General features: G+C 35.7%; 1 protein-coding gene across 5 annotated transcripts in view; it reads left to right on the plus strand.

The window, feature by feature from the left end:
- ARID4B (AT-rich interaction domain 4B) overlaps window positions 1–16,228 on the plus strand; it is a 138,965-nt gene that overhangs the window by 65,454 nt on the left and 57,283 nt on the right. For all 5 annotated transcript variants that reach the window (XR_004900853.1, XM_028531186.2, XM_028531184.2 and 2 more), the window contains exons 5-7: window positions 1,116–1,206; window positions 3,954–4,033; window positions 8,917–9,008. Coding sequence is in view for 4 of the 5 variants with exons in the window: in XM_028531186.2 (XP_028386987.1) it covers window positions 1,116–1,206; window positions 3,954–4,033; window positions 8,917–9,008 (263 nt within the window). In the remaining variant the exon portion in view is untranslated. The remainder of the gene's footprint in view (window positions 1–1,115; window positions 1,207–3,953; window positions 4,034–8,916; window positions 9,009–16,228) is intronic.

Consider the following 16,228-nt stretch of genomic DNA (forward strand, 5'->3'; position numbering starts at 1 on the left):
TCAGGTTCCATCCATGTTACATGGCAGGATTTCCTTTTTTATGCTAAATAGTTACATATACACACCACCTATTTAAAACTTTATTCGTCGTATCACCGGACACCTAGGTTGCGCCCATGACTTCTTGACTCTTGTAAATAATGTTACATTGAACATGGAAGTGCATATATCTTTTCAAATTTAGCATCTTCATTTTTTTTCTAATAAATACCCAGAAGCATAATTGCTGGGTCCTATGGTAGTTTTACTTTTATTTTTTGAATTACTTCCATTGCTTGCTGTAGTGGCTTCTCTAATGTACACTCTATCGACAGTGCACAATGGTTCCCCCTTTGCCACATGCTTGCTGACACTGATTTCTTGTTGATACTAGCCATTCCAACAGGTGCGAGTTACTGTCTTACTGTGGGTGGATGTGCTTTTCTCTGATGTTTAGTGATCACTTTTTCATCTGTATGTCTTGGAACATCTGTTGGCTCTCTATCTGTATGTCTTTGGAAAAATGTCTGTCAGATTCTCTGCCCATTTTTTTATTTGTTTTGCTGTTGAGTTGTATGAGTTCTTTATATATTTTGGATATTAACCCTTTATTAGATTAATGATTTGCAGTATTTTTTCCCCATTCAGTAGATTGGCTTTTCATTTTCTGATAGTTTCCTTTGCTATGCAGGAGCTTTTAAATTTGATGTAGTTATAAAGACCATGTAAATGTAAAATAACTCAGCACTTGAGACTTCAAAGCTATTTTTTAATTATCCCTACCCTTCCCCAGCTTTCTTCAAAGAGGAGTGGAGAGATGGGGCAGGGACAATTTCACATCCAGTGGTTTTGGTTCTCAAAGTGAGGTCTAAGGACCCCAGCTGGTTCCCAAGACCCTTTTAGGGCACAACAGACATGACTGTTTTATAATAATACTTAGGTATTATTTGCCTTATTACTTTGTTGATATTTTTGCTGTTGGTACAGAAACAGTGGTAGATGAAACTGCTGGCACCTCAACATAAATCAGTAATTTTATTCTTTGCCACCACGACTCGATTTTTAAAAAATAAAGCCACTTTTTGTTTTGCTCACTTGTCTTCTAAAAACTTTTCTAATTTTTTAAAATACTTTAGGTCGGAGCTATTGTGGAAGTGAAGAATCTTGATGGTGCATATCAGGAAGCTGTTATTAATAAATTAACAGATGCAAGTTGGTACACTGTAGGTAAGGGAATAACTCTTTTTAAAATGTATTTTTGAAGATAATACAAACAAAGCAAAGTTTCCTTGATTTACTTTATCCCCTAGTACCACAGACATTATTATTGTTAATGGTTAACTTTCCAGATATTTAAAATTTTATTACATTAATATGTGCATAACATAATTTGAAATTATTTACTTGTATGTATTATACAATTAGATTTCTACTTTTTTTCACTTCAGAGTGTATGTTAGAGAATTTTTTCTGTCTTTAACTGTTTTTAAATGTACATTTAAGTATGTTTATCTTATACAACAGATAGAGGAGTTTATTAGTAATACATTTTATAATACTTGATATACTAGAACTTGTTTTCTTTTATCAATGATATTCCAGTGTGGTTTTTTTTTTTTTTGCTATTAAAATAAATACTGAATTATGCTGAATTAAGTGTCTTCTGTACATGCCCATTATTCTCTTTCCGTGGTGTACACATTGAGTACTAGACAGGGACTGACGTGAAATGTACTTTTAAAACCTCAGTTAGGTAGCCCTGGCTGGTGTGGCTTAGTGGATGGATTGAGTGCTGGCCTGTGAACCAAAGGGTCGCTGGTTCATTTCCAGTCAGGGCACATGCCTGAGTTGTAGCCGGGTCCCCGGTTGGGGATATATGAGAAGAAACCACACATTGGTGTTTCTCTCCCTCTCTTTCTCCATCCCTTTCCCTGTCTCTAAAAATAAAGAAGTAAAATCTTAAAAAAGAAAAAAAAAGTAGGTAATGAAAACTGCCTTCTTTAAAGACTATTAATTTATACTCCCTGAACAGTGTATGAGTGTACATGTTTTTCCAGTCATTGTCAAAGTTGATGGTTGTAATCTTTTCAATTTTCGCCCATCTGGACACAAAATAGTCTCAAGAGTTTTGTTTTAATACACCCCTCCCATGATTTACTAGTGAGATTAAACATCTTTTCACGTGTTTATCAAAAGAAACATATATACAGGATGGGGGCAAAAGTAGTTTTATACTTATTCATATGGCAAATAGTACAGTAATTAAGAAATAATAATAATACAAGAATAAACTGTGTTTTGTGCACTTACAGCTGTGCTTTTGCCCTACCTGTGTGTTTTGAATTGCTAATTTATAGTATCTTCCCATTCTTCTTTTTCCTCTTAGGATGATTATCTCTTTCTTATTATTTTTGGGGTGTGAGTTCTTTATATATTCTGAATATTAATGCATTGCTGCTTTAGTTGCAAGTATTTTTCTCGTACTGCTTTACTCTTATCTCTACTATCAATTTTCATGTCACTTTACCTGTCACTTCTTCCTTTGTAGTTTAATTTTGAATCTTGTTTAAGAAGACCTTCCTTTCATCGCTGTTAAATTTATTTTCCAGTGTAGTCTTCAATTTATAGTTTCATGTTTGTTTTACAAACAACTTTTTATTCCACCTGTCATTGATTTTTTTAAACATTCTGAAATACAGTAAAAAATTTTTTTCAAATTGATAGCCAGTTATACTGAATGGTCATAGTTTCTATGTTTTAATGACCGCAGAGATAAGAGTAAACACCTAATTAAATGTTTTTGGTAGCGTCAAAATTTGATGGAGCTTTGAAATAGTATAGATGAGTTCTTATATTTTTGTGGGATGAGGAAAAAACCTGATTAAGAGAGAGGAAAGTTTTGATTTTTGACACATAAAGAAGTATTTGACTTTGTATAGGTTACAAAACTGAGCAATTCTGTGTAGTAAATTTTTATGGTAATTAGGTGTGGTTGTTAGTCTCATAAATGTGGCACTTTTACTATTGAATATTTTAGTTATAGCAGTAAAATAATGTACTAAATTATTTATCCAGCCTCACATAAATGTGAAGTTTCATACATTATCTAAAGACACTTTTGGTATTTAGGTAAAAACCGCTGTTTCTAAAATCAAGGCCTAGCAATGTTTTTAAAACGGAGGTACCCTCTTTCCATGATTTGTGAGTAGTGCAATATATGCTAAAATTTTATCATAAAATACACATATGTTCTGTGTATGTACAAACTTGTAGTGAATTTGGTGGGACATTTTAGGACTTGAAGTAAGTAGCTGAAAACTACTTATTTGGTGAACGAGAGGCAAGTTCATCGGTCAGGGAACATTTGGCAGTGTCTGGAGGCTTTTCGGTTATACAGCTGGGAAGGGGGTGCTACTGGCATCTAGTGGCCAAGGGTACGTGTGGTGGTGTACAGTGCACAGGTCAGCCCGCGGGAGAACATGACCTGGTCCAAAATGGTAGTGCTGGGGCCAAGAAACCCTGCTTTAAATAAAAATAGGGTAGTTTTTTTAAGGGCAGTCTGAATATATAAACTTTGTGCTTTTTCTGCTTCTTAGGTATTTGCCAGCAGGAAAACTTGACTTTCCTTGACCACATTGAGAAGGGTTAATTAGCATTTAAGTAGTTTTGTCTTGAAATGCTTACTTATTTTTATTTGGTATTTCAGAATAAATGCTTATTTATAAGTGAATGCTTATTTATTTTATTTGGTATTTTATTTGGTACTTTTTTAAGGTATATTATTTTTTGCTAGAAATAGGAAGAGATACTGTAGGTTTGAAGTTGTCCATTAGAAAACATAAAATGTAAACTGAATTTCAAATGTAATCTTTTTAAACAATAGCTCTATTTGCACTCAAAAATTAAATAATTTATATCATTGTGTTAACCTTTGAAAAACTCTTCAGTAGTTTCCGCTTTTACCTCCTCTCTAGTTTTCGACGATGGAGATGAGAAGACCCTGAGGCGGTCCTCCCTGTGCCTCAAAGGGGAGCGGCATTTCGCGGAGAGTGAAGTAAGTCACCGTCTAATGAGTGGACGCCTCCTAATAACTGCTACTGTGGGGAGCACAGTTTTGCTTCCTCAAATCAAGCAACTTATTTGTTAATCAGAAAAATGCATCAATACATAATACCATTATAATATAATCTGTGAAGCCTGTTTAGGGCCTTGTGTGTGAGTGCCAGGTTCTGTATTCTCTGCCTAATATTTTGTAAGCATTTGTCCACAAAGAAAATACAATGGGCTTATTTACTTGTTATCTTCAGGTCATTTTTACATAGATTCCTTTAATTGTAAATGAGTATATAAAAGAGATGTCTGATTCATAATCCACTTGAACCCCATATGTAGTTACTTACTATAAGCAATCCCTAGCTACTTCAGCTAATAGGTGATATGATTACGGCCTCTCCTTAAAGAAGTCTTGCTTGACTGTTCTTTCTAAAATTGTCCCTTATTAATTTTGGGGCATTGGTTTCATTTTCTTTATAGCATGGATCATTCTCTGACATCAAAATATGAGTAGGTGCTTAATTATTTGTTTACTGTCTGCCTTTCGCACTGGAATGTATCACAGGGGCAGGGACTTGTATGTCTTGTTCACTACTTTGTTCCCAGTTCCTAGAACAGTGTCTGTCTGGCACAGGGTAGGAACTGAATAAGTGGTAGCTGGACGATTAAATGAGGGAACTACATGCACTTCTCAGTGCTTTAGAGGTGTGCATACATTATTGCATATACATTATGAAACAGAAACCATTCTTTTCTTCTACTTACAGATGCTGGTTAGAGATGGTTCTCAAACCCGTACTTTCTAGTACCAAATCTATGCTCTGAAATTAAAAGGTGTTCTTCAGTTACTAAGAATGGAGAGTTCACCAGGTTTTGTAAATCTGTAGTCTGCTGTTCAGAATTTTTTAAGTGGACATACTATTATAAATAGTGTTATATTCTCTAGTCCCCCAAGTCTATAAAAATTAGCGCACAGTATGCCCCAACCATGATTTTTTTCTAGTCACTATTTAAAACAGTGTTTGTGGGGGACATTTAATATTACTTATCAAACCATTAGACTTTATATTATGGGATTTTTGGGGGTCATTTTGAAAATATTTGTCCTTCCCTTAAACAATTGAATTTCTATTTCAATTCAGAATCTGTATTATGATTCCAGCCTATCTTTTCAGTCTCATATTCTACCATCTCCCTGTATGTCGCCCTTAGAAGACTACTTGGTATTTCCTGATTGTGGTTTATACTTTGTTTGGCTTCTGCTGAGCCCTGTTCCCTTTAAGGCCGCTAGAAATGCTTCCTCCTCCATGATGTCCTTCCTGAGCTCTCTGACCAAATTTGATCTCTTTATCCTTTGATGCTTTTGCCCTTCCCTTATTTGATGGTGTTTTGGTTACTTTTCTTATTTTCTCTATTTGTTATCTTAATAGACTCTCCTTTTCCCAGCAGTATTTTCTACACAAAAGCCTTTAATAAATATTTTTTGAATTAATTGTGAAGGTTTAAACATAGGAAATGCATACAGCTTTAGGGCAGATGCAGTGAATTTGGCTTCTTCCACTGATGAAGTAACAATTCTTTCTGAGTTTAGGTAATTCTTAGAAATAATTTCATTTTCCTTAGAACAGATGTACAATTGTAGTGAGTCAGTGAATATAGAAGGCTTGAAAACTTGATTTTGTTACGTGAAGGCATGTGTCTTATTTAATCCAGAGAAATATCTAAAATATTAATTTTGCTTTTGCAGGAGAATTTTTAAGTTGGAGTAGCTAATAAGACAGTTGCAGTGTAAAGGCTGAAGCAGTACAGACAAGTACCTTCCTGGTTCCTCTTGCCCTCTAGGAGGCTCGGTTTTACTGTGTACATCTTACACACGAGGGCGGCTGGAATGCTGGCACAGTTTTCCTTTCCCTGGTGCCACATGCCAGGTGCTGCGCTAGGCAATGGGGACACAAGGGCAACGTGGCACCTGTTAGAGGAGAAAAGGCATTAAACAAACAAACATATTTTAAGATTGTAAGTGCATTAAGCTCTGTAAAGACCTGGCCAGGAGTGTATTTATTTAATCTACCATCTATATATTTTTTCCCTTTGATATTTTTAAAAAATAGCTTTAATTTTTTGCAAGATTACTCAGCATCGTTATTATTAGTAATAACGTTGGCCTGTGAGAGAAAATTTCATTATGCCGACTTTATTTTGAGTCACATATCCTATCAGTAAGCCACATACCTAAACAAAGACTTAAATTCAAGATTTCCATGATAAGAGATCACAGCAGCACTTCAGTCCGTTGGAATTCCAACGTTAAAATCGCTGGTTCTGGCCTTGACCAGTTCAGTGAGGGTGTTGCCCACCACTGACATCTGTTGGAGTGGTTGGGTATTTCTACAGATGATTCACAGTTTGAATATTATCCAAAAGTGGTTTCATCAGCTGGTATTCTCTGTGTAGTTACTACGTGGAATTGAAACCTCTAAGGAAAGGTTTGATAAGATCCCAGCTTCGTTATTTCCTGCAGCGCATTTTTGGTAACAGGGCCACAGCCAGTTTTCTTCTAGACCTGGGTGTCAAACTCATTTTCACTGGGAGCCACATCAGGCTTGCGGTTGCCTTCAAAAGGCCAAATGTAATGTGAGGACTGTATAAATGTAACTACTCCTTAAGTAGGGGCAAGGAGCTTGGCGCTGCTGCCGGGTAGAAACAAGGTGCCAGGCCACATAAAACAAGGTTGAGGGCCAGATTCGGCCCACAGGCCTTGTGTTTGCCACCTGTGCCTTAGGCCTATGGCATTTTCTTTGGCCTTTAGTATAGCTAGGAGTCTCTGGTTTTTGCTCTTTTGCAGTGAGACAGGACAATTTCTACCCTCCCTCAGTCTTTTTCATCACTTGAAGTAAAAGGCTGTCCTGTGCTTAATGCAGATTGAGGCCAGGCCAGAGATACAGCTTCTTACTGTTCTCATTCTTTGTTACATACCAGGGAGAGAACACAGTTTATTTGAAAATTCCTATATGTGGTTCCTAGATAACTCTCCAGAAATCCTGGGGTTTTTTTTTTTTCCTCAACAAGTTTATTTGAAAATTCCTGTATGTGGTTCCTAGATAAGTCTTCAGAAACCCTGAATTTTTTTTTTCCTGAACAAGTAAAATGACAAGCAGATGCTTAGAATGGAAATCACAGTGTACAGGATGGGCAAAGGTAGGTTCATAGTTGTAATACAAATAAATAATACAACAATAAATTAATAATAATAATACAAGAACAAACTGTTTTGCATACTCTCAGCTGTAAACCTACATTTACCCACCCTGTAAAGTAATAGGAATCTCTGCTTACAAGAGTGCAACCTTAATAAATGCTGAAGGGGCATTTAATTCACCTGTGAGCTTGGCAGAAAGTAAATCCAGATTAATTTATTTTCCCTGTTTACCAAATACAGTACTTTGAAATTTTTACCCTTGGGAAGTGTATTTAGGAATTAATCACAGGTGACTTCTAAATTTCTGCTGGCATGTTATTGTATTTCGGCCAACTTCTGTCTCCAAATACTTTTAAATGCCCATTTACAAACTAAATTTGAGAGATTAGGTTTATTTGATGCTTTATGGCTAGCACTGTTTTCCTGTACTGTATTCATTGTTGTTGGATGTGTAAGTATCTCAAATACATTTATGTATACTCTAATGAATTATACAAAGTAGATTGTTAATATACTTCCCTTTTTCACAGTTTATCATGGTCTCAACAAAATTACCTCAATACTACAAATAAAGTTAAAAATTTCCTTTTAAATATTAGCATTAGTGTATATTTAGATATCTGATCTTTAAATCTAAGTTGATGGGCAGTGTTTGATATAACATCGTGGTTTGTAAGTTTGAGAAGTCTTTATCCTAAGTAGTTCCTCACTCTGACTTTTTTTATCCTGGCAGTTTTCCTGGGACCTTTAGTTTTCCCATGTTTAAGAAACTGTAATAGCAAAGGTTTTATTGGAAGGATGAAAGGAATAGCAATTGTGGAAAATCTTTAAAATGTAGAAAAATAGGAATATTATCAGAATTGATATTCAGAGAAGTAAAGTTGGAATAACATCTTCAGAAATCATTTTAGAATCCCTTTTTCTTCATTTTGCTTTTTAATCATCAGCCACTTCCTTGGCTGGACATCATAATTTTGATGGGGTTAGGGACAAATGGATTGACATGAATAGTCAGTTGATAAGAAGGAAGAGATGTTCATTTATTATTATCTTTATACTAAGCACAACATTGGATACTGCATATTGGAAAGGAGGGAAAATGATAAGGTATAGAAAAACTGATTTTTACATTTTTTTTAGCAAATGTTTATTGCAAAAAATGTTTGCAAAGTAATAATAAAGCCTATCTCAAGTTTTTTTTTCCAAGCGGTTGGATGCTTATTCTGATCATTTTGTTTCTGTTACTTATTTAAAAATTTATTTCATGTATAACAGTTCCCTGTGTGCCAAGAAAAATTTGAGCCACAATTGGCCCCAATCTAGGAGTATACACCCTGTGTATAGGTGTTGTTTCTCTCAAACCTGCATTTCCACTGAGTTGTGTTTGTTCAGTTTTGTATTTTAATCATTGTTAGAAGTCTGTCAACCTTCAAATAGATAATGATGTCATCTAGAGAGAACACCTATGCTTCTTTCCACCTTTTTTTCAGTATTGGACTCAAATCATTTTTATTCTAGTATCTTTGAAATGAGAGTTTCTATCTTTAGGAAAGTTGTATTTTAGTCTTCCTTGGGAGGAGTTTTTAACCTCAAAATTGAAGCATATTCTTAAACTGATTTGGTTTAAAGCGAAGAAAGAACTTGCAACGTAATAACTTTTTATGGGTTTATGTTCTTACCCACAGACATTAGACCAGCTCCCACTCACCAACCCTGAACATTTTGGCACTCCAGTCATAGGAAAGAAAACAAATAGAGGAAGAAGATCTAATCATATGTAAGTCCATTTTCATAACTGTTAGTTAACCCTGAATTAATTTCTCCTTTTAGTATTGTTTTAATAATTACTAATTTTAAATTGTAATTTACAAAATGCTAACTGGATCTAATAGTAATTTTAAATCTAATAATAATGGCAGACTCCATAGCATGGGTTCTTGTGGTTCTCCATGTTCAACCAACCTTAACAGCTGTGTGTCTACCTCCTGTTTCTTCCTACATGTACCTCGATGTTGTAGTCAAAATGGAGCTACTCAGCATTCCCTGAATACATTGTTTTCTTGATATCGTGCTTTTATTCATGCTTTCTTGTCTCAGATGCCACCCTTCCATGTCACTGTCTCACTCATTCATTAGTTCTCAACAGAAATGCCCCTATTTTTATGTGAACCATTTGTGTCTTTTCTACTCTTTCTTTGAAAACAGACGTTTTTTATCCTCTGAACTTCCTCTATATTCTTTGCATTTACTTAATGTCATCGACACTATTTCACCTCTTATTATAATGTTTTCCCTTCCTGATAGTTTTACTCTCACTGACAGGAACTGTCTTACTTATTTTCATGTTGCCTTGTGGTTGTGTCACATATTCTACACATTTAACAAATCACTTTCAATGAAATGTGCCCAGGCTCCAAAAGGCTAAATTAAAAAGGAACACGGGATCAAGGGGTCATGAAATTTCAGGACATCAGAGATAAAGAAGCAATCTTCAGACAGTTCCAGGAAAAAAAAATTATTACAAGGGCCTGGGAGACAGAATGGCGTCAGACTGCTCCAGAATAACTCTAGATAGTAGTCGTCAGTGGAATGCAGAATGGAAGAATAGAAGTCTCTATTAAAAAGGAGGACTTGATTCCTAGTATAGTGGAATATTTATGGGGGACATTCAGTAATTCCTCCCCAAAAATTATATAAGAAAAGAAAACTATATCATTAAGGTGGAGGGTGGGAGGTGGTTTAAATATAAAAGTTATGTCCTTGTAACAATGGCAAGTCAATAGAATAAAAGTCTAAAATGTATAAGTAAAGAAATACCAGCATAAGAATATTATTTAGAGGTAAGATAGTAACTATCAGAGGAACACCTGAGTTAAAAACAGTTGCCTCCATGGACCTGAAGAAAGTTGGAAGGAATGGGGCAGGAGGATATAGTTTTTCATTAAATCTATTGGAGGTTGTTTTGAAAACAGTTTTGAATATTTTACTTTGATGAAATTTTAATGTGGCTTAAGCCCAAATATTGTTAGAATAGCTATAAATAAATATTAGATGAATCATTGAAAACTTTAGTGTAAGCCAGTGCTTTCTCATTCAGTATACAGAATCATATATTAAATGTAATTGTGACCAAGCTTTGGAGATAGAAATTGGGTAAGCACTATTTTTCATATTACTTAGTTTCAGCCTTAGAGCAAACCCATGAAGGTAGGTATTAGTTTTATCCTTATTAAAAATTGGGGAAATTGGCCACAGAGACAGTAAGTATCTAATTCAAAGGACACAGGAAAGAAAAGGACCAGGACTTGAACTCAGCGGTGTCCTGTAGGCCTTTTCCGATTCAGTCAGTTGACTCTCCTTTGTTTAGAGTATTTCGGTTACTTTCCAAATTAGTTTTAACAGTAAATAGTTAACGACTCGTTTGAAGGAGGAAATTAAGACTTAATCCTTGCATTGAAAAAAATATTTAACATTTTTTACTTTTCTACTATACTTAAGATTCAAGCCATGAGGGTTTTTTTCCCCCCTCACTGAATCTTTTAGAAAATGTTTTTCCTGCCCTGGCTGGCATAGCTCAGTGGATGGAGCTCCGGCTGTGAACCAAAGTGTCGCAGGTTCAATTCCCAGTCAGGGTACATGCCTGGGTTGCAGGCCATAACCCCCAGCAACCGCACATTGATGTTTCTCTCTCTCTCCCTCCCTTCCCTCTCTAAAAATAAATAAATAAAATCTTTTAAAAAAAGAAAATGTTTTTCCTAATTACCAGGTGAACAATTTCTTTCACTTGTGATTTAGCTTGCTGGTGACTTTTAGGCTGGTGAGCCTAAAAATTTAGGCTACTAAGGTTGTAACTGTAACTGTTATTTACTTTACTACATATGTCATTGTAAAATGAGTGTTCTAGTTTAAAAGAAAAATGTACAATGGCATTATTAATATGAAAGAGTTCTGTTGTGATTATTAGATACTATTATTTAATATTGCTTCCAGTTTTTTGTTCCAGAGGGCTGTTACATTGCCTTAGAATACTCACTGAAACCCTGATAAATTAAATCTTTTGAAATTTCTTTGAAAATTAATGACTTCAATTGTGAATTAAAACTTTTATCTGCTGTTGGTCTTGAGAATTTTCCTGTAGTTGTATAGTCAGATCTTAATTAACTGTGCCTGCTGATCTCAGAACAGTGAGGTTGGGGGTATTTAATGTAAAATTACTTCATTAGTGAAGGTTTCCACTGCTCTAGCTCTCGAGAGTAATGATGTGGCTTAGAGTTGTTGCAAAGGCTAAATGAATGAAAAAATTCTCGTCAAACTACTAGTATGTAACATGATTTAGTTTATAGGTGAGTACATAAAAATTCTGCTTACTAGCATTTATGTTTGACAGGCAGGACTGTTTTGGACTATATTATTTTTAAAAACAACATTCCAGGCCCTGGCTGGCGTAGCTCAGTGGATTGAGCACGGGCTGTGAACCAAAGTGTCGCAGGTTCGATTCCCAGTCAGGGTACATGCCTGGGTTGCAGGCCACGGCCCCCAGCAACCGCACATTGATGTTTCTCTCTCTCTCTCTCTTTTTTCCTCCCCTCTCTGAAAATAAATAAATAAAATATTTAAAAAAAACATTCCCATATTATTTTCTATTATATACATATTACAGGAAAAAGTTGTTTAATCCATCAGTAATTTCTTTTAATTTTGAAAGTAATGCATTCCATATTTAGATATATTTTACCTTTCTACAAATGTTATCCAGAAGTATAAAAATAAATTTAAAATAAGTTAATTTATAGACTATCAAATACATTTACAAAAATGTATTTGACCAAAATACATTTGGTCAGATACAGATAAATGTATGGCCAAAAATTATATCTATTAAAAAGTCTGTTATGTTTCTTAGTTAAGGTCCCCTTTTCTTGAGTACCTGAAAATAAAAATGCAGTTTTCACTGAGCAGGTTGATCTTTGCTTTCTAAAGACTCTAGCAAACATCCTAAGTCAGAGATTTCCATGTTACAATCTCTGTGTGTAATGAGAGATTTGATGTTGGAATTGTGTTCTACTTGTGCAACATAGAAGGGTGTGCAACGCTCACCCTTCAGGCAAACTAAAGGGTGAGTGTTTAAAAAAAACCAGTATAGGAGATGAAGCCGAGCTCATCAGTGTTCTTGTGCTTGCTGTTTCTGCCCCTCATCACCATGGTCAATCCCACTGCCAAGAGATAATGTTCTTGCTTTGCGCTTAGTATAAGCTTCGGTGTGTACACACCACAGGCAAGCACTGCAGTGAAATGTCCATCTCCTTGATTACACTTCCTCAGACTTTTCTTCCCAGAATCACTCTTTCACTTTTCAGAGTGATTTTCTACAACAGTCTTTTTTTTTTTTTGACCTTCATTTCCTCTTCCATCGTAAGCACCTCCCCCCAAAAATAGATGTTCATTATGATTCTCTGATTGCCATTTATAACTTATTTTTGCGCAAAGATAAATAAGGTTATCTCTTTCCCAGGATTCCCAGGATTCCCTAGACTCCATTGTTACAATAGTATATCACTACCTTTGTTTTCTGTTAACAGCTGTTAATTCACATACCAGTAGTTTGCCTCAGGTATTCCAAAATTGATTATTTTTGACACCTTCCTTTAATTGACTTTTAATTGAATGTATAGTCTATCTTTAATTAACCCTAATATATTCAAGTATATATACTTGAACCATTTTTTTCAATTTTAAGGATTTTATTTATTTTCGGAAAGAGGGGAAGGGAGGGAGAAAAAGAGAGAAACATCTGTGTGCAAGAGTAACATCAGTTAGTTGCCTCTCACACGCCCCCAACGAGGGACCTGGCCCACAACCCAGGTGTGTGCCCTGACCAGGAATCAAACTGGCGACCCCTTGGTTCACAGGCTGGTGCTCAATCCACTGAGCTACACCAGCCATGGCCAAGCATTTTCTTTTTTAATGATTATCATCCTTTAATGCAAAAATTTTCATGCAAGTTGTTGATTGTTTTGATCAGTGTATAACTTGACTGAATTTTGTTTTTATAATTTACCCATCATGTGCAGAGGTTTTGTTTGATTCTGCCTAGAGAATATAATGCCTGAAATTGTAGAACTATTTGTGTTCCCTCCCCCACCCAGTTTTCTCCAGTAACCTGGGAAATGTGTATGTGCACCTGCTACGGTAGGAAAGCAGTCTACCTGCTCTTTCCCCTTTAGAAAAAGAATAAAGCATAATAAGGGCTATGAGGATTCTTGTTAGGGATTATTTATGGATACAGGTTTTGCCCATTGAGGGTGCTGAGATTTTCCCAGTAAAGTAGTGATTTGAAGTTGGTATATTTACAGGTCTGCAGATCTTTAAAAAAAAATCATTAAGCTATAATTCACATATCATAAACTACAGTCTTTTAAAAGTGTACAGTGTTTAAAAAAAAAAAAGCTATGGCTCATGTGGCGCAGTTGGTTGTATCGTCATCCCATAGACTTAAAGGTTGTGAGTTCGATTCCTACTCAGGGCACATACCCAGGTTGCAGGTTCAGTCCCTGGTCAGGGGCATGTAGAGAGGCAACCAATTAATGTTTCTCTCTAAAAGCAATGGGAAAATGTTCTCCAGTGAGGATAAATAAATAAGTAAATGTGTACAGTGTTTGGTGTTTTTTAATATGTTCTCACAAATTTGTGCAACTAGCACCATTATGTAATTCCAGAAGATCTTTTTATTATTTGCTGCTTTATTTTGATATGTGGATTTGATATATGGATTTGATATGTGGATTACATATTTAGATATGTAAGTATATACATGTCCATATATTCTGTATGTTTTAATCTCTAAGAAGCTATAATTGTTGGTCTTTCTAATACCAACTAATAGAGATTTTTAATTCACTGTACAAAATTTGAAATGAGTTAATTACTTGCCCGAAATAATAAGGACAATTGAAGTAAGAACTGCATTTCAAAGACTGAGCTTCTAAAGTTCCTGGCTCAGTTTTCTATTTGCATCTGATCATTTGCTATTCTGTGGCACATGTCTTGTCTAAAGTTCTTCTCATTTGATTTACAATTAATTTAAAATTAGTAGTGGTGTGTGTTTGGCTGTTTGTTTTGGTAAACATCTCCATGTCATTAGCTTTGTTTCCAGTGGCATCATCAGATGTGGCTCTGTAAACAAATACCTTGTCACCAAAGAAGCAACCGTGTCGGAGGGGAATAAACACCGAGAAGGTTCTCAGTCTGCTCTCTTTGCTCCTTATTTTAGTTCATCAGTTTATTAAGCACTTGTGTGTAGATAATTTCCTAGCTAAGCTTCTCTAAAAGGAAGACTTAAAGGAGTCTTAGGCACAGTGGTGTGATTTATCTTGGTTGTGTACATTACAGTGATTGTATACATTTTGTGATTTTGGGAGAAATAAAATCAGAAGTACTACAGTAGAAAAAATTCAGTCTATTCAGTTCATTTGTTTAGTCAACAGATATTTATCGAACATCTACGCTGTGCCAAGCACTGTTCAGATACTTGGAATTTATCAGTGAACAAAATGGGCAATTACAAAATGTCTGCCTTTAGAGCTTATATTCATTCTCTTATATGAGGGGATATAAAGAATAAAGTAAAAATGGGAGAAACAAATAAATTATATGATATGCTAGATTTGTAAGTGTGGAAGTAACAAGAGACTGGGGCGGGCAGGTTGTAAACTTGAATAAAACGGTCAGGGTAGCCTAATTGAGATGACATTTGAACAGAGACTTAGGCGAGGTGAAAGTAGAGGCTTCCAGGCTCTTCTGCAGAGTGGTAGGGAAATGGGGTGTAGTCTCTGGTGGAGAAAGTGAAGTCGGGATTTTTTTTTAAGTGGGAGAAATAATGTCATGCTATGGAAGTAACAGTATGTTGGTGCACTCAATCTGATGGAGGCAGAAGAATGGGCACAGGAGAGAAGCACGCGTTGCTGGAATGAAGTCTGGAATGCATGACAGGGGAAGGGAATCTAGTCCCTAAGTGGGGAATGGCGTTCGAGTGGAATGCGGACATTTACTGAGGAAGGCATTTACTGAGGAAGGTGGGTAGATGTTTTATGTTGCCCGTCAGTGTGTGTAGCTTTCTGGCACTGAAGCCTTCACACTTCGTAAGTCTTAAGAAAGAAATTAGAACTTCTATGAAGGTGCAGATGACTTTGTTAACCAAGTAAAGCCCAGTTTTCTCTTTCTGTGTTTTATGGATATGAGATGTTGTCTGTGACATTGTGCCTTTCTCTCTTGCTAATGATAATGACATAAAGGACATCCATAAAACCCTAGCTGAATGAGTCTTCTGTGACTCCTTTAGAGCAGTAGTTACAGTTTTAAGGCTGGTTGTATCTATAGTCATTAGAAAGCGGAGGGATAAAAGTCATTGCTCTGAGATGTTCTGCTGCTCAGGTGTAGGAGTCAGGCTTGTGAAGTCCGTCGTTACTATCCCAAGTTATGTGCCTGTTTTAAGGTTTTATGCTCTGCTAATATGAAGATAGTTGGTTTTTCCTACTACCTCTGACCTACTTTCTAAGTTGGGTTAAACTGCTTTAAGTGTCACTTGAACTACAGTATTTCTCAGTAGCAAACTTGGAAGATTTATTTTTTTCTCCCCCAGGGGATAATTTTTAAGTTATTTGATGATTGAAATCAAATAGTGATATTCTCTATGTTACTCACTATAAAATCTTTACTATTATAATAATTTTTGCTTTCTTTATATTTATATTTATATTGAGATGTATAAATATAAAAGGGTGACATTTATATTGTCATCCCTTTGGAAAGGCATGAAGACAAATATAGAATATGCTGGGTTCATCCTAGCCAACCAAATAGAAAAATCCTATTTAAAGTTTTTTTTCCCAATCTGTCACCCTGGCTGGTATGGCTCAGCGGATTGAGCGATGGCCTGGGAACCAGAAAGTTGCCCTTTCGATGCCCAGTCAGGGCCCATGCGGGGTTGCAGGCCAGGCC

The sequence above is a fragment of the Phyllostomus discolor genome, chromosome 15 (assembly GCF_004126475.2).
Source record: "Phyllostomus discolor isolate MPI-MPIP mPhyDis1 chromosome 15, mPhyDis1.pri.v3, whole genome shotgun sequence".
Taxonomy (NCBI): domain Eukaryota; kingdom Metazoa; phylum Chordata; class Mammalia; order Chiroptera; family Phyllostomidae; genus Phyllostomus; species Phyllostomus discolor.